This window comes from Crocuta crocuta, unplaced genomic scaffold (genome assembly GCF_008692635.1).
Source record: "Crocuta crocuta isolate KB4526 unplaced genomic scaffold, BGI_CrCroc_1.0 scaffold257, whole genome shotgun sequence".
Classification (NCBI taxonomy): Eukaryota; Metazoa; Chordata; class Mammalia; order Carnivora; family Hyaenidae; genus Crocuta; species Crocuta crocuta.
The window spans coordinates 955,374-973,583 of record NW_027532067.1 but is presented as its reverse complement, the minus strand read 5'-3'; the positions used below and the strand labels follow the sequence as shown (position 1 = coordinate 973,583).

Sequence of the window (18,210 nt, the reverse complement as noted above, 5' to 3'; positions counted from 1 at the left end):
TGGAGGTGAGGAAGAGTGGGGGGGGGGGAATGGGGAAAAATGAATAACTTCTCTCTTGGTGAGGACAGCATGAGTTGGCAATAATTGCAAGGACATTAAAGAACCTTTACAGTAGGAGATTTTGGAGATGCTGGAGTATAGGATGAACCAAGCTTGTGGGGCTCTTTTTGCAAAGGTTAGGAGAGGGGAGAATTTAGCCATACTTAGATGTTGGAAAAATTAAAGGTAGGAAGACTAATTTGTTCTTTTCAGGTGCCCACTTAGGCTTTTGCTCTGTTTTGCTAATAACCCTTAAAGAGAATACCTAAAAATGCTAAAGTAGAAAACCAAAGTGGCCCATAATCTCAGCCTCCAAATAAAATCTTTTTTTTTTAATTAAAAAAAGTTTTTTAAGTTATCTTAATGCCCAGTATGAGGCTGAAACTCATGACCCGAGATCAAGAGTTGCACACTCTACCAACTGAGCCAACCAGGCTCTAAAATCTGTTGATTAAATAAAAAGGATAGAAGTGATTGGGTGGTTCAGTTGATTGAAAGTCCCACCTTTGATCTTGTTAGTTCAAGCCCTGCATTGGGCTGCANAGGATGGATATAATGCATGCAGATTGTTAAATAATTTAAATATTACAATAAGGTGTAAAAGGACTGACTAGTCACTTTTCTGATGCATATGCAGCCTTGCCTCACTCCTCTCTTCAGATACACGTCCTTAACAGTTTCTTTGATTCCTTCCACAAAATAATTACGCAAGTATCAGCACATACTGTTCTACCTCCTTTTAAACATCTGCAGTTGAGTTCAGGCCCCACGTCGGGCTATGTACTGACAGCTCAGAGCCTGGCACCTGCTTCAGATTCTCTCTCTCTCTCTCTCTCTCTCTCTCTCTCTCTCTCTGCTCCTCCCTCACTCATGCTCTGTCCCTGTCTCACATTAAAGAAAATTAGAAACATTAAACATTAAAGAAAATTAGAAAAGAAATCTGTGTAATGATCTGTCACATGTCTGGAGGGCAGGTACCCTTTGAGTGGTCTTCTGATGTGGGGCAGTTTGATTGGAGCTAGTGTTTGCAGTATAAGCAATATTACCACATATAAACAGATGTGTTGGTGAACCTCTGCACATGTATCAATGAGATATAATCCTAGTAATGGTGAAATCGCTGGGTCAGAGTTTATGAACATTTTTTGATAGCTGTTGTCAAATGCCAGAGGCTGCCTCCAGCAGGTCCAGGGGTCCCTGAAGGATGGATGGTGTTGGCGAGAGAGAGAGAGAGAGAGAGAGCTCCGAGATTCTTTCTGATCACCAGGCAGGCATCTCTGTCCTGTAGTTTTTTGGTGTCTTTATTTAAGGGCCCAAAGACAACATGAGATCAGAAAAAGGAATTTTTACAATGGAAAGCTCTTTGTAATAAGATACTTTGAAAAGTGTACAAGAACAGGTTTTTCAGAATTATTCTTGCAGAATTACTCCAATCATAGTGAGGTTGAGTAAACCTTACAACTAAGGAAATAACAGGATGCTCTTATTGAAAAACAGGATGACATACATATTTGTTTTAAGTTAATAACGCTAGCATTAGGACATAGGTTATGTGTATAGATGGGCTAGGAGTCATTTTGTCTGGCTCACAAGAGGACGAATGTTTTTGAGCTGGTAAATAAGTTCTTTGTGAGAACCTTTTTGACTTGATACTGAATGCATAAACACCATGGAGGCCCTAAATGTGTCAGTCTCTGTTTTTGGGTTCTGTTTTAGCTACTCTTATCTATTCTCATCCCAGCCACCAGTGTAAGGCAGGTGTTTGTGGAAAGTAGGCCTTAGGGAAGGGACTGCCATACATCACCAGGTAGAAAAGATGTAAGTATTAACTTAAGTTCTGCCCTTATCTGTTCCTTAACTCTAAATTAGGCTCTTTGTCTCGGGGCCAGGCTCAATTGTAACTCCTGTGTTCTTAACCCCCTTTATTATCTAAGTCTTGGATCTACAAGGCCCATAGGAAGAACCTTTTGATAATCATCCGCAGTGCTTTCATCTAAAATCTCATTTGAAGAGGCAGGAATATGCTTTTTCTTATGAGGTATCTGTGTGCGGAATATCGGTCTGATTTGGAATATTGTGAGGCCTGGTCAATACTCACAGGCTCATTTCCAACATTAGCCAGTAGTAGCAGAAGGAGATACCAGTTTTCATTTCTCATGGCAGGAGCTGTGCAAACATTGCCATTTCCTTGCTGTGACTGCCATCCAGAGAGGCCAACGCGGCTCCCAGCAGTCAAAGTTTCTTCCCAGAAGTTTGCAATGTTTTTTGTTCCTGCCATCATGCTTACTCCTTTCTGGATGTAATGGTTTTTTTCATTTGTGCCCATCTGATAGGTAATATTGTTAACTTGTGTTTTGAATTTTGTCTCTTGAATTTAGAGACAAATTGAATGTCTTACAGATTTATTGCCCATTTGTTTTTTTGTGAATTGCCTGATGATTATCATTTGTTATATATGAGTTTTATACGCAAAGGAAAGTAGCTCGTTGCTGCCATATAATTCTAAATGTTTTTTTTCTTTTTTCCTTTTTTAAAGTTTATTTAGAGAGAGGGGGGTGAGGGAGACGGGGGGCGGCAGAGAGCCCAATTTGGAGCTCGAACTCGTGAACCATGAGATCATGACCTGAGCCAAAGTCAGATACAACCAACTGAGCCACCCAGGCGCTAAGTGTTTTTCTTAATCTTGTATCTTCTTGACTTTTTTTTAAATGTCATCCAGATTTTTATTTTTATGGAGTTAAATTTATCACACCTCTTCTTGATTTCTGGTGTTTTGCTTTGATCAGGCCACTCTGCCTGTTTACACCAGTTCACATCTGATTGGGCCCTATGAAGTCGATTGGGCACACCACGTTAAAGCTAAGGCAGCAGACCCCAGAGCCCCAGGACACTGGGCATGTTAGGAGAAGCCACAGGTCCTTGACAGAACTAACTCTTAGTGTTCCTGGGGCTGCTTTATGTCTCTTGAGGGCCATTAGGTTTTGTAAGGTGTGCAAGAATGTTGAGGCTAAACCCTAGAGTGGAAGGTGGGGGGAAGGGTTATATTGGCCCCCCTGAGTAGGTATAGGTAATTGCTAGGTGGCCAGTTAGGTAAAATGGCTTTGGTCCCTTCCTCAGCTAACACAGAAAGGGATGAGAATGGAGAGTTAGAGCAGATGGCTGTGATTTTGAGATATAATAAGAAATACGTGAACTTCTAAAATCTTGGAATTTCTTGGGGCTCCTGGGTGGCTCAGTCTGTTAAGCATCTGACTTCAGCTTAGGTCTTGGGTTCAAGCTCTGTGTCAGACTCTGCAATGAAAGCTCAGATCCTAGAGCCTGTTTCAGATTCTGTGCTTCCCTCTCTTTGTTTCTTGTGCATGCGCTCTCTCTCTCTCTCTCAAAAATAAATAAACTTAAAAAAAAACCTTAGAATTTCCTGAGATAGAGGCGCTAGGAGTGTCTTGTGATTCATAAGTGCCTTTCATAAGTGCCATATCTAAGTTTATGCTAATGAGGTGACCCTTGGTGGGCCCCCAGGTAACTTCCAGGATGGGGCTGGTTGCTGAGGATCACCCTTGTGATTGTAATCACAAGCTTAGAACTTCCAGGGGCACTTGAGTGACTCAGTCGGTTAAGCATCCAACTCTTGATTTCTGCTCAGGTCATGATCTCATGGTTTGTGAGTTCAAGATGACAGTGCAGAGCCTGCTTGGGATTATCTCCCTCTCTCTCTGCCCCTCCCTTACTTTCATACTCTTTTTCTCTCTCTCAAAATAAATAAACTTAAAAAAAAAGAAGCAGCTTAGAACTTTCAGTCCCATCCCTGGGGAGAAGCTGGGTATTAAGTTCAGTCACCAGTGGCCAGTGCTGTAATCAGTCAGGTCTACCTAATGGAACTTCCCTTAAAACTCCTAAATGCCAGGGTTCCAAGAGCTTCTGGGTTAATGATTGCATAGAGGTGCTGAGAGGGGGTGGTATGCCTAGAGAATCTACCATCTTGTTTTTCTTGAGTTTTATCCTTTATAATGAACAGGCAATGGTAAGTACAATGCTTTCCTGAGTTCTGTGAACCATTCTGGCAAATTATCAAATTTGAGGAGAGGTTGTAAGACATCCCAGTTTGTAGGTCAGAAATACTGGAGGCTCAGGACTTGTGTCTAAAGTGGGAGCACTCTTGTGGAACTGAGCCCTGAACCTGTGGGGTCAGATGCTAACTCCAGGTCGGAGGTGAATCGGGTTGAATCAGTAGACATCCAATTGGTGTCCAGAGATTTGGAGAGTTGGTTATTAATGTTGGAAAGACCCCACACATTTGTACTCAAAAGTGTTGTAAGCGAAAAACAGGTTATGTGGGCCATTCTCTTTTCAGGGTGTAATTTTTGAACCTCGCTGTTTCTTTTATAGGTGGAAAGATGGCGTTTGTGAAGAGTGGATGGTTGCTGCGACAGAGTAAGTACAGGATGTGAGCCCCTTGGTCTGGGTTGAGTGTTGCCTTCAGGTACATGTTTATTTCTGTTGCTGAAAGAGATCACATTTAAAAACAAATTAGGGGCACGTGGGTGGCTCAGGCCGTTGAGCATCTGACTGGCTCAGGTCATGATCTCACAGTTCCTGAGTTTGAGCCCTGTATTGTGCTCTGTGCTGACAGCTTAGAACCTGGAGCCTGCTTCACATTCTGTGTCTCCCTGTCTGACCGCTCTTCTCTCTTTCTCTCAAAAACAGAAAACAAACAAATAGTGAAGTCATATTAATGTTGCTCTGGATGTCCTTTTGGAAATTTTAGAGCTCTGTGAACTGTGTTTCTGCTCACACAGTTCTTTCTTGGTTGCTGCCTTGACAGAAACCAGAGAATTGTGGTAATTCCTGCTGTTTTCTCCTTTTCTTACTAGCATGGTGTATTCATGGCTGACCTGAGGCCCTGCTTGAATCTAACCAAGCTGAGCTGATATGTTAGCATGGGGGTACTACTCTTTTTGTGGGAAATACCTGTCTTATCTGGGGATTGAACAGTGGCTAGGATTCTGAAATACCGGAGACTTTAATTATAGGGAAGAAGATTAGACCTGAGGGAATGAGTTTATTTAGAGCAAATATTTTGGATTTCCAAAAGGACTCTGCAGAAGGGACTCAATTCTTTATGGAGTTGAATTCACATTCTTAGACCCATGTGTGTGTGATGATCTTTCATATAATGTTTATTTCTGAGACTGCCTCCAGAAGTAGGATTCATGGTATGTTCTGGAGCAGGAAGAACTGTCTCTGTTTATTAAGGAAAGAGTTAACAGATTATTCTGCTGTTCTTCTAGAAAGAGCAGAGTTAAGGGAAAAATGACTAGTACATCATTTATTACTCTAGCAAAAATACTGAGCTGTGGTTTACACTTTTGATTGTTCAGATGCAAATTTCTATGTCGGGGACACCTAAAATGGAGACTGTGAAGAATGGACTGCATACCTTAGATAGTTTATAAAAATCATTATTTGTGAAGCTGGTTTGTGACTCTTTATAAAGGTTTTACATATATTATATGTAATTACCCCAGCAGCTCTTCTACAGAAGAAATTGAATTTCAGTGATATTTGGTAACTTCGTAACACTAACAGGGTAGCAAACCTGTATTCAGATGCAGGAGTGTTATCATTTCAACACTGACACACTTTCTACCAGGAGAGAAGTTCAGCTTATTTGTCCTGTCACTAGTTCTGCATTCCCAGACCTGGAGCTGAACCAGGTGTCCCTCAAGGTCTCTGGCCATCCTGTATTCTAAGAATAGATCAAGCCATTACAATGCTGGCTTTAAAAAGAAAGTTCTGGCATATTTGAGCCTAGCCCCAGTCTTTGTGTAAGTTTTCTTGTCTTGGATTCTGTGATCCTGTCCTTCCCTAAATTGTCAGGGGATGTAGAGAACCATGCTCAGACCTTGAGGATATATGTGTCTTCCTTCCCTGGCCCTTTGGATGTCCTGGTTTTCTGCAGAAAACCTGCCTCTGGTTTTCTCCTTAGGCTTTACTGCGCCCCTGACTGAGGGCAGACTGTCTCCACCATGACTCAGTGTAAATGTTCTGTCAGCATAAGTGAAAAGGGACCATTTTGACAGTTGGGTTTTGCTCCCTACTCCCACTCCATCAATGCCTAGTATGATGATGTACACAAAATAGAGGGCTTTTAAATAAGTTGTACAGACTTTTCCAGTGTCCTGGTCCATGGCAGTCTCAAAATCTGTATATTCAGAAGATTACTACGTTTCCCTATCTGCTAATGTGTGGGTTGATTTTCCTTCTTTGCAAAAGCAGAACTATCACAATAAAATAAAATGAAGTGAAATGCATTATATCCACTGTGTAACAGAGGATGGTTACATGTTTGCTAAGTGGTCTTCCGGACTCTTTTTCTTGCTGTTGCCGCACAGACCCTTAGGACATTAGGGCTCTGGAGGACAGCTGAATTTGGGAATCTGCAGTCCGGGCTTTGGTGGCGGGTAAAATATTTGGGTAGAACTCTCTCATCTAGTGATTCCACCTATCTTGTTTGGGTGGCTTTCTCTGGTAGTTTCTGTATAGCTCAGGGGCTGCCAGTCGGATGCTGATGTCACTAGTTATCAGTTTGGGCCAGTGCTGTGGATGCCCCTCTCAGCAAGGAGGGTGCCTGATGGTGGAAAGTTTGGAAGGCAGACGTGTTGCCTATTTGCTTAACACTGGTGGTGGCCATGGGAGCATAAGGAGAGGCACACAGAATGGGATTTGTGCATGATGGCCAGGAACGGAGGAAGAGAGTGAGGAAGGGATAGGAGTGACTTGGCCTTTTAGTTTTCCCTTCTGGCTGACATGGGTACTTGAGTTTTATGAAGTTGAGTGCCTAGCCCAAGATTACAAATGACAGGATGAATTCCTTAAGCTGATGGGGACGTGTGAGGTAGTGGAGACAGAGGCACAGAGGATGGGGGTCAGTGTCCTGGGTGGGTGCACCCGGTGTCTGAGCAACCCTCCCACACCCATGGACTTTAAGGGAAGGTGAGTGTTAGAGAGGAGTATATGTGAAAGCCCTTGGAGAAAAAGAAAAAAACATTTTTCCCAAAGTGGAAGGCATTATTATCTGTACTTATTATCTGAGACTTCACAGTCCAGTGTTTTCTGATAAGGCTAGCAAAGTTAAATAGTACTGGGAAAGTTCAGATATACTACATGAAAAATTAAATATTAGGTGTTTCCTTAGTCAAAAGGAAGGGTTCTGTTGTTAAAAAGTTATTTTATTAAAACAATTTTTAAATGTTTTATTTATTTCTGAGAGAGAGAGAGACAGCATGAGCAGGGGAGGGTCAGAGAGAGAGGGAGACACAGAATCTGAAACAGGCTCTAGGCTCTGAGCTAGCTGTCAGCACAGAGCCCGATGCAGGGCTCGAACCCATGAACTGTGAGATCATGACCTGAGCCAAAGTCAGACGCTTAACCGACAGCCACCCAGACACCCCACAAAAAAATTTTTTTTAATGTTTATTTACTTTTGAGAGAAAAAGAAAGACAGAGGCACAAGTGGGGGAGGGGCAAAGAGAGAGGGAGAAACAATCTGAGGCAGGCTCCAGGCTCTGAGCTGTCAGCACAGAGCCTGATATGGGGCTTGAACTCATGGACCATGAGATCATGACCTGAGCTAGTTAGATGGTTACCTGACTGAGGCACTCAGGTACCGCCAGAAACTTTTTTTAAATACAGTTGACACAATTAGTTTCAGGTATATAACTCTGTCATGCTATGCTGTGCTCACATCTGTCCCCATACGTCACTATTATAGTGTCACTGACTCTCCTTCTTGTGCTGTGCTTTTTATTCCACTGACTGGCACATTTGATAATGTATATATGTGTGTATGTGTATATATGTATACCATATGAGTGGAATCATATGGTATTTGTCTTTCTCAGTCTGATTTATTTCACTTAACATAATACCTTATAGGTCCATCCACGTCATTGCGAATGGTGCAGTCTCTTTTTTTATGATGGTAATATTTATGACTGTGTATATAAACATCACATCTTCCTTATCTGTCTGTTGACGGACACTTCACAACTTACATTGCTTCCATGTCTTGGCTGTTGTGAATAATTCTGTGGTAAACATAGAGATGTGTGTATCTTTTTGAATGAGTGTCTTTGTTTTGTTTTGTTTGGGTAAATACCTAGTAGAATTATTGGAGTATACTGTCTTTTAGTTTTGGGGGGAACCTCAATACCTTTTTCCGTAGTGACTGTGCCAGTATGCATTCCCACCAACAGCATACGAGGGTTCCTTTTTCTCTATATTTTCACCAATGCTTCTTACCAAAATCAAGGTTTTATTGAACTTTTTTTTTTTTTTTTGAAAATTTAGGTCTATTAAGTTAGCAGCATTCTTAGTATCTTTAGCGTAAGCTGCATGTAGTCCTGGTACAGTATGGGTGTTTGTGCCATTGGAGTCCACTTTCGTCTCTATTTTGATGTAGTGTTCTGGGCATTTGTATGCAGGTTACTTATGGGACCAGAGGAAAGTTTCCTTTGTTTCTGTTACCTGTGAGTTAGAGGATAAAGTCCTTGCAACTTTTCAGCTCAACGCAAATCTCATTTTTTTCAGGTACTATTTTGAAGCGTTGGAAGAAGAATTGGTTTGACCTGTGGTCAGATGGTCACCTGATCTATTATGATGACCAGACTCGGCAGAGTGTTGAGGATAAGGTCCACATGCCAGTGGACTGCATCAACATCCGCGTGGGGCACGAGTGTCGGGGTAAGTGAGTCTGTTGTGGCAGCTTCTGTCCTCTACCTTTCACCATTCTTGGTGGGAGTTGAATCCTTTTTCTTCTCATTTTGCTTTCATTAGTAGACCAAAGAAGGGTTTCACCTGGGAGGTAACCACAGTGGGTACCTAGATTGTTGGATTGTGAATCATATGATTGGGGCAGATTGAATTTCCTCATCTGAATTAAACCCAGCAGTTCACATTCCTTGCTGTCTCATGGAGAAGGTGGTGGAAACAGCCAGAGTTCTGGGATCCCCAGAAAGGATGGAACCATGCTAGGCAGTATAGATTTTGTGACTCAGAAACGGGCATCTTATTGATCAGTCATCAGTTACTTAAAAATCCATGATAGCTTGGTTTCTTGGAGTTATCCCTTACATTCATTTTAAAGGAATAGATTTTTAATAAGTATAGACTTAGATTTTTAATTTTTAGAGAGACAGCACAAGTGGAGAAGGAATAGAAAGAGAGGGAGGCAGAGAATCCCAAGCAGGCTCCACACCGTCAGCACAGAGCCTCATGTGGGGCTTGAACTCACAAACCATGAGATCATGACCAGAGCTGAAACCAAGAGTTGGATGCTTTAACTGACTAAGCCACCCAGGTGCCCCTCTATTTCTAATTAATGACATATATAGACTTCCCTGTTAATTAGCTCTGTTTCTGTTTGGAATAAAGAGTCTGTGCTAGTGAACAGTGATATTTGAAACCTCTTGCTCTTACATAAGACCTTTTGATGTTAGGTTGTGAAACAGTCGTGTCCATGGGCCAGCTGTTGAAATCTGTACCTAAACCAAGCTCAAATATCATAGACCTTATTTCTTTGTACACAGTGATACTTTAAAAATAAGATTTTTCACTTTTATTTATTTACTTATTAAAAACCATTTTTTTTTGTTTTATTTATTTCTGAGAGAGAGACAGCATGAGCAGGGGAGGGTCAGAGAGAGGGGGAGACACAGAATCTGAAGACAGGCTCCAGGCTCTGAGCTAGCTGTCAGCACAGAGCCTGATGCAGGGTTCAAACCCATGAACCATGAGATCATGACATGAGCTGAAGTCAGACGCTTAACAAAACTGAGCCACCCAGGCGTCCCTGATTTTCACTTTTAAAGCAGTGATCCGGTTTAGTGTTTTCTGTGAACAAAAGCAGTAAGTCTTCTGTTACCTGATGCTTCGTAACACTTTTCATTTTGTGGGGTTTATTTTTGTAATATCTGGGCTCGTCTATATATCTCCGTATGTGGATTGCCTTTTAGAAGAGACCTAAGTTTGATTGGAACAGAGTTGTGACTCATGTGCTTGGTTCTGTGGAGCAGGACAAAGATGTTTTATAATTGGAATGTTCTTAAGTACTGGTCTTTTGCTTATCTGAGCTGTTATGTAAGAATAAATCCTTAAAAACTTATATAAATATTTCTTTATTCTACTTATTTTTTATAGATATTCAGCCTCCAGATGGGAAGCCAAAAGACTGTATGCTGCAGATTGTTTGCCGAGATGGGAAAACTATCAGTCTTTGTGCAGAAAGTACAGATGATTGTTTGTAAGTTTGGGGTTTTTTAATGTTATTAATTTAAAAAGGGTTGTGTTTTATTTACCTCCCAGTTACCTGGGAGGTAAAAGCATGAGAATGGAGTTTTCCTTCAGGCATCAGAATAAGTGACTAATAGGATGTATGAAAGAAATGTAACAGGCCTTCTTCCATCTCCAATAACTCTGCCTAGTTTCTGCCTCTCCAGAGCTGTTCAGGGGAGATCCCATTATAGTGGGAATGACAGGAGGTATTAGCATGTAGTCATTTTGCACTCTGTTTTCATCTGTAGATGCACATTGAGTAATGGGCATAATTGAATGGGTTCTTAAATCTTGTTCTTTTTATGTAAATGTCTTTTTAAAAAGTGCCGACATCTGTATTATGAAGTCTTTTTCTTCCTTTGATGATTCTTGTTCCATCTGCCTTCTCTGAAGAAGGGATATGAGATTTGGGGTGAAGAATTTTTTTTTCTGGCCCCTCTGTATCACTCCCGTGAGGTAATGCTGGACATTGTGGGAGTTCGCTAACAGATTACTGTAATATTCATATTAAAACATTCATATGTAGGTGACGTTTTCATATAATTCAGAGCAGTTTGTTAAGTGTCTGCTCTACATTTCACATTATATGTTCATCTTCAATATAAACATTTATTCCACGCTAAACTCTGGAGTTTATTTTAAGTCCTGTCTGTAGCTGCGTTTTTACACTCTTATTTATAGCCCCACATTGGGCTCTCCACTGACAGTATGGAGCTTGCCTCGGATTCTCTCTCTACCTTTCTCTGCCCCTCCTCCACTTATATGCATGTGCTCTCTTTCAAAATAAAGAAAGAAACTTTAAAAAAATTAAAAAGAGAAAGAGGGTTAGTGAGGTTAATGAATTTCCTGTATCACTTTTTTTAATGCTCCTATAGTAAATTATCCTGAGGTTAGTGGCTTCAAACAGTATAGATTTATGATTACGTTTCTAGAGGTCAAGAGTCCAGCCAGTGTTGGTAGGGCTGTGATCCCTTCCAGAGGCTCTCGGGGGCGATCTCTTTCCTTGCCTTTTCCAGCTTCTAGAGGCTTCCTGGTTTCTTAGCTTCTGGGCTGAGCCCCTCTCTTGTGCTCTTCTCTTTGGTACTTTGCAGCTGGGGAAGGTTATATGCTTTTAAGGACTGAATGAATAGTTTGGGCCAACCGGATGATCCAGGGTGATCTCCCCATCACAATGTCCTTCACTTTAATTATGCCTATAGAGTCCTTTGCCCTGTGAAGTAACATTCACAGGTTTTGGGGATTAGGATGTGGACATGATTCTGCTCACCACACTTCCCAAGATTTTAGAGCTAGTGGACTAGACTCAGGATTTGAACCTTCATCTCCAGAGGCTGTTGTTCTTAGCTGCAGTGCTCTACTGTTCGCTGAGGTGTCACATGGAATGTTCTAAAAGAACATAGTGGAAAAAATACCTGGAATTAGCAGTAATTAAACCAGTGATGTCTATGATCTCAATAAATGTGAATTGGTTAAATTCCCCATAAAAAGAGTAAGATCTGAGATTGAGTAAAGAATACAGAGTCTGTATAGTCTATTAACAAAAAACATACTTGAAATGAGAATGGTGAAGAAGTAAATAATAGAAGAATGTTAGTTTGCTGTGGCAGCCATGAACTGGGTGCCTTAAAACAAGAAACGTATTCCCTCACAGCTCTGGAAGCTGAGAATCTGAGCTCAGCATGTTAGCAGAGCCATGCTGCCTCAGACTCCTCAGTAGAACTCTTCCCGTCCCTTCTAGTTTGGGCTGTGGCTGGTAATTCTTAGCATTCCTTAGCTTGCCGCTGCATCAGTCCAGTCTCTGCCTTCTGCTTCTGAGATTCCACACATGAGTAAAATAATATGGTACTTGTCTTTCTCTCACTGGCTTATTTTGCTTAACATTATACTCTCATTAACATTAAATACACACACACACACACACACACACACCACATGTTCTTTATCCATTTATTGATAGACACTTGGGCTGTTTGGCTGCTGTAAATAATGCTGCAGTAAACATAAGGGTACATGTATCTTTTCATATTCTTGGGATAGATTACTCAGTGTGATTACGGGAATATAAGGTAGTTCCATTTTGATTTTTTTTTTAAGAATTAAAAAAATTGTTTATTTTTAGAGAGTGTGAGTGGTGGAGGGGCAGAAAGAGAGTGGGACAGAGAATCAGAAGTGAACTCTTTGCTTACAGCAGAGAGCCCAATGTGAGGCTCAAACTCATGAACTGTGAGATCATGACCTGAGCCGAAAATCAAGAGTTAAATGCTCAGTCGACTGAGCCACCCTGGTGCCCCTCCGTTTTGAATTTTTTGAGGAACTTCCATACTGTTCTCTACAGTGGCTGCATTAGTTTGCCTTCTCACCTACAAGGGTTCCTTCTCCACATCTTTGCCAATACTTATTGTTTCTTGTGTTGTTGATTTTAGCCATTCTGACAGGTGTGATGTGATACCTCATTGTGGTTTTGATTTGCGTTTCCCTGATGATGAGTGATGTTGAGCATCTTTTCATGTGTGTTTTGGCCACCTGGATGTCTTTGGAGAAATGTCTGTTCGTGTCTTCTGCCCATTTAAAAAAACTTTTTTAACGTTTATTCATTTTTGAGAGAGAGACAGAGTGTAAGCGGGGGAGGGACAAGAGAGAGAGGGAGACACAGAACCTGCAGGCTCCAGGCTCTGAGCTGTCAGCACAGAGCCTGATGCAGGGCTCGAATCCATGGACTGAGATCATGACTTGAGCTGAAGTCAGACACCTAACTGCCCCTCTTCTGCCCATTTTTTAATTGTACTATTCTTTTTAGGTGTTGAGTTTGCCAAATTCTTCATAGGTTTTGTATACTAACCCTTCATTGGATATACCATTTGCAAATATCTTCTCTCATTCAGTAGGTATCTTTTAGTTTTGTTGGTTGCTTCCTTTGCTGTGGGGAAGCTTTTTATTTGAATGACATCTCAGTAGTTAATTTTTGCTTTTGTTTCCCTTGCCTTGAGTCCTGTCAAGAAAGAAATCGCCATGGCCAGTGTCAGAGAAATTACTGCCTGTGTTCTGTTCTAGAATTTTTATAGTTTCAGTTCTCACATTTAGGTCCTTAACCCATTTTAAGTTTATTTTTGTGTATGGTGTAGAAAAATGGTCCAGTATCAAGAAAAAGCTCTTTAACATCAGTCTTGGCAGTGGTTTTTTGAATATGACCCCAAAAGTGCAAGTGGCAAAGGCAAAAGCAGACATACAGGACTATATCAAACAATAAAACTTCTTTTTAAAAAATATTTATTTTATTTGGTTTTTAAATTTCTTTAAGTTCGTTTATTTATTTTGAGAGAGAGAGAGAGAGAGAGAGAGAGAGAGAATCCCAAGCAGGCTCCACACTGTCATCGTAGAGCCCGACTTGGGGCCTGATCCCATAAACTGTGAGAACATGGCCTGAGCCCAAATCAAGAGTCAGATGCTTAACCAACTGAGCCCCCCAGGTGCCCCAAATTATAAAGCTTCTGGGCAGCAAAAGAAACCATCAGAAAAATGAAAGGCATCCTATGGAATGGGAGAAAGTATTTGTAGACCATCCACATGATAAGGGCTTAGTATTAAAAATATATAAGAATTTGTACAACTTCATAGCAAAAAACCACAATCTTATTTAAAAATGGGCAAAGGACTTGAATACTTTCCCAAAGATATGCATATGGCCATCAGTATGGGAAAGGATGCTCAATGTGACTAATCACCAGAGAAAGGCAAAACAAAATCATAATGAGATTACCTCACATCTTTTAGAATGGCTGTTGTCAAAAAGACAAAAAAGTAAATGTTATGAGGATGTAGAGATAAGGGAGTTCTGTGCGTTGTTGGCAGGAATGTAAATTATTACGTGTAAGCCACTGTGGATACATTATGGAGGTTCCTCTAAAAGTAGAACTGTCATATGATCCAGCAAGTCCATTCTCGGTATATATTGAAGGAAGTGAAGTCGTTATCTTAAAGAGATTTATGCACCCTCGAGTTCACTGTAACCGTATTCATAGTACCTAAGACATGAAACAACCTAAGCAGTTGTTGATGGATGAATAGATCAGAAAAGTGTGACTGACACACACACACACACACACACACACACACACACTGAGTATTATTCTATTAAGGAAAAAAAAGAAATCCTGCCTCTTGGAACAACATGGATGGACCTTGAAGGCATTGTGCTAAGTGAAATAAGTCACACAGAGAAAGACAATTATTATTCTATGTATCTCTCACTTGTAGAATCTAAAAAAGCCAAATTCCTAGAAAAGATAGTAGAATGAATGGTGGTCAGGGGAAATGGGGAGATATTGGTCAGAGTGTACAAACTTCCAGCTTTATGATGAGTAAGTTCTGGGCATCCAGTTATATAGTGTTGTGATTATAATTAGCAAGTACTTGGGGCGCCTGGGTGTCTCAGTTGGTTGAGTGTCCGGCTTCGGCTCAGGTCATGATCTCACCATTCGTGGGTTCAAACTTTGCGTCGGGCTGTGTGCTGGCAGCTCAGAGCCTGGAGCCTGCTTCGGATTCTGTGTCTCCCTCTCTCTCTGACTCTCCCCTCCTCACCCTGGCGCTCTCTCTCAAAAATAAAAACATTAAAAAAAATAATTAGCAAGTACTTTGTTATCTGCTTGAACAAGTTAAGAGAGTAGATTTAAGTATTATCAGAAAAAATAAAAAAGTAATAATGTGAGGGATGAACCCATGAGTCCTACTGTGGTAATCGTTTTGCAATATATATCATCAAATTATCACATTGCATACCATAAACTTACATGTTATATATCAGTTTCTCAAGCTGGCAAAAAAATACTAGGACTGTTTTTAATCACAAAAAATTGCTGACAATCTAAATCTCTTATCATGGAACATTATGTGTCCATTTAAAAAAATGCAGTAGATCTGTGTGTGTGACATTAACTGGCAAAGCAAGTTGCAGTATAGTTAAACTTGGTGCATTGTTTTATACTTCCTAAAGAGTAAAGCAAACACTGTATAGTGATATTATGCTTAAATATTATGTAGTATAGGTACCACAGATGCATATTTTTTACATATTTTGTATTGTGCGTATCAAATGATTTGATTGAGTGGGTCTTGGACTGAAGCCCTTTTCTTGAAACAAGCTTTTTCAGAAATTTTGATGCTGACACAGGTTTGAGAATCCTTGAGGTAGATGTTGGATTGCCTAAAGTAAAGCATCCCTTTTTCTTTTTTCCAGGGCCTGGAAATTTACACTCCAGGATTCCAGGACAAACACAGTAAGTTGCTAAGGGTGATCACCTGTAGCGCCTTGTCTTGCTGTAACAAACAGAGGAAAGGGGATTAGGTCTCCCATCCAAGTACTAACCAGGCCCGACCCTGCTTAGCTTCCGAGATCAGACGAGATTGGGCGCGTTCAGGGTGGTATGGCCGTACATGAAAGGGGATTAGGAAAGGGAAATGGGGGCGGGTTTCCTGACCGTCCAGCCATGGCTGAGCCTGCATAGCAGGCAGGGCACCTTTTGCTGACATGAGAGTAAGTAGATTTTGCCAAGCCTTTTAAGGCAGGAGGATCCCTCCAAATATAGGTGACACTGGTTCTAGCATTATCTTCCAGAAGTATCTGTATCTCAGAAAGTTTTGCAGCACTTTGAATTCTTCTGTGGTTTACAGAGGCTAAAAAAGGGCCAGAGTCCGTGCATGGCACCCCAGCCTTGTGAATCAAGTGTTTTTGGGGACTTGTACTTGACTCTAGTTCTGCTTCTGACCTTAGGAAGTCACTGAGACAGTAAGCCCCATTTGTAGGGGCTCATAATGCTATTTTTGTGTCTGTCAGAGAATCAAGGCAGCTTCCTCTGTGGCAAACATTATTTTTCAGATAGGATTTTATTTTTCCCTTTATCTCTCTAGGAGGAAAAGAAAAAGGTGGATTATAGAATAATTTGTACAGGTGGGAAAAGAAAGCAAAAAAGAGTTAATATCCAGACGTCATTGTTTCTTACTCCTGTTAGCCCAAGACTCCCTCCAAGTCTACTTTGCCACTCCAGTTAGCTTTTCCTTCACAAAAATCTTCTTGGCTGAAATTAGTATTAATGATTCACATTGTTGGCCTGAGATCCCAAGATGATTCTTTGCATGGATTCATTATTATTATTTTTCTGAGTTTATTATTTTTTTATTCTGAAAGAGAGCACACGCATGCGCTTGTGGGGGCCGGGGGCGGGGGGGGAGGAGCAGAGAGAGAGGGAGAGAATCCCAAGCAGACTCTGTGCACTGTCAGCGTGGGGTCAGATGCCGGGCTCAAACCCAGGAGAACCATGAGATCATGACCTGAGCCGAAATCAAGAGTCAGATGCCTAGTGGACTGAGCCACCCATGTGCTCCTGGAATTTGTTTTTAAAAGAGTACATAGATTTTTCTTTTCCACTGGGAAGTAGTTTAATGAAGGAATTTTTTAATGCAAAAAGCAGACTGTGTGGAACCATCCCTGCTGCATTTCAGACTGTAGGGTTTATATTTAACAGAAGGGTTGTTGAGAGTGGTAGCACGTCTTTGAAAAGGCCTGGATAATGGTAGACCCTGGCCTCCTTGGGCAGTGAGAACTCTATTCCTGCTTTCTGTAGATGGTGAGGAGGGCGCCCTCCTCCAATTTCAGAGGATAAGAGACTACAGGATTAAGAGGGGGTTCTGGGGGATGCATGGGTGGCTCAGTTGGTTAAGCATCCGACTTTGGCTCAGGTCATGATCTCACCGTTGATGGGTTCGAGCCCCACGTTGGGCTCTGTGCTGACAGCTAGCTCAGAGCCTGGAGCCTGCTTCAGATTCTGTATCTCCCTCTCTCTCTGACCTACCCCTGCTCACACTGTCTGTCTGTCTGTCTGTCTGTCTGTCTCTCTCTCAGAAATAAATAAATAAATAAATAAATAAATAAGGTATGTTAACCTTTAAAAAAAAAGAGGGGGTTCTGGGGAGAACTCTTGTTCACTGCTTTTCAGAGAGCTGTCATACTTGCTGTTCTAATTTTTAAACTTTGGCTAAATAGAAAGGATATGTGTATGTATAGAATCCTAAGGGCCTCTTTGTGGTTGCTTTGTGACAGCCCTCCCTCTTTCATTCTCTCTCCTCTCCTAGGCTTACGTTGGCTCAGAAGTCCTGTATGATGAGACAGCTGTGGCTGCTTCTCCTCCTCCTTACACAGCCTATGCCTCACCGACCCCTGAGGTAGGGAGCAAATCTTAGGATTTTGGAATCCAAGTGAAGGGAGGTTGGGGTCTCTGAGCTACTCTCCTTTTTAAGAAACAAAACCAAAAAAACCCTTGAGCAGCCAGTATCAGAGAAATTAGAAATGCGCTCAACACTTTTCTGTAAACTTTTTAAAAGGTTATTATCATTGTTTGATTTTATAAAATAAAGCCACTGCTTTATAATCTCCATGTTCACATTTTGTTTTTAAGATAGGCCTAAGAACAATTCATGGTTTGTTTTTTTAATTTTTCTTAATGTTTATTTTTTAGAAAGAGACAGTGTGGGCAAGGAAGGAGCAGAGAGAGGAAGAGAGAGACAATCCCAGGCAGGCTCCACATTGCCTGTACAGAACCCAACCAGAGTGGGGCATGATCTCATGAACTGTGAGATGGTGACCTGAGCCGAAATCAAGAGTTAGATGCCTAACCTACTCAGGGGTGCCTGGGTGGCTCAGTCAGTTTAGCATCCAACTTTGGCTTAGGTCATGATCTCACCATTCGTGGGTTCGAGCCCTACATCGAGCTCTGTGCTGACAGCTAGCTCAGAGCCTGGAGCCTGTTTCAGATTCTGTGTCTCCCTCTCTCTCTGACCCTCCCCTGC

At 41.4% G+C, this 18,210-nt stretch overlaps 1 protein-coding gene across 6 annotated transcripts in view; it reads left to right on the top strand.

The window, feature by feature from the left end:
* PLEKHB2 (pleckstrin homology domain containing B2) overlaps positions 1-18,210 on the top strand; it is a 43,070-nt gene that overhangs the window by 8,990 nt on the left and 15,870 nt on the right. For 5 of the 6 annotated variants that reach the window (XM_077776397.1, XM_077776396.1, XM_077776401.1 and 2 more), the window contains 5 exons: positions 4,426-4,470; positions 8,629-8,781; positions 10,237-10,339; positions 15,605-15,644; positions 17,497-17,586. In XM_077776397.1, the coding sequence (XP_077632523.1) occupies positions 4,434-4,470; positions 8,629-8,781; positions 10,237-10,339; positions 15,605-15,644; positions 17,497-17,586 (423 nt within the window). In that variant the 5' untranslated portion in view covers positions 4,426-4,433. Of the gene's footprint in view, positions 1-4,425; positions 4,471-8,628; positions 8,782-10,236; positions 10,340-15,604; positions 15,645-17,496; positions 17,587-18,210 lie in introns of those variants that run through there. The other variant, XM_077776398.1, reaches the window with a different exon arrangement.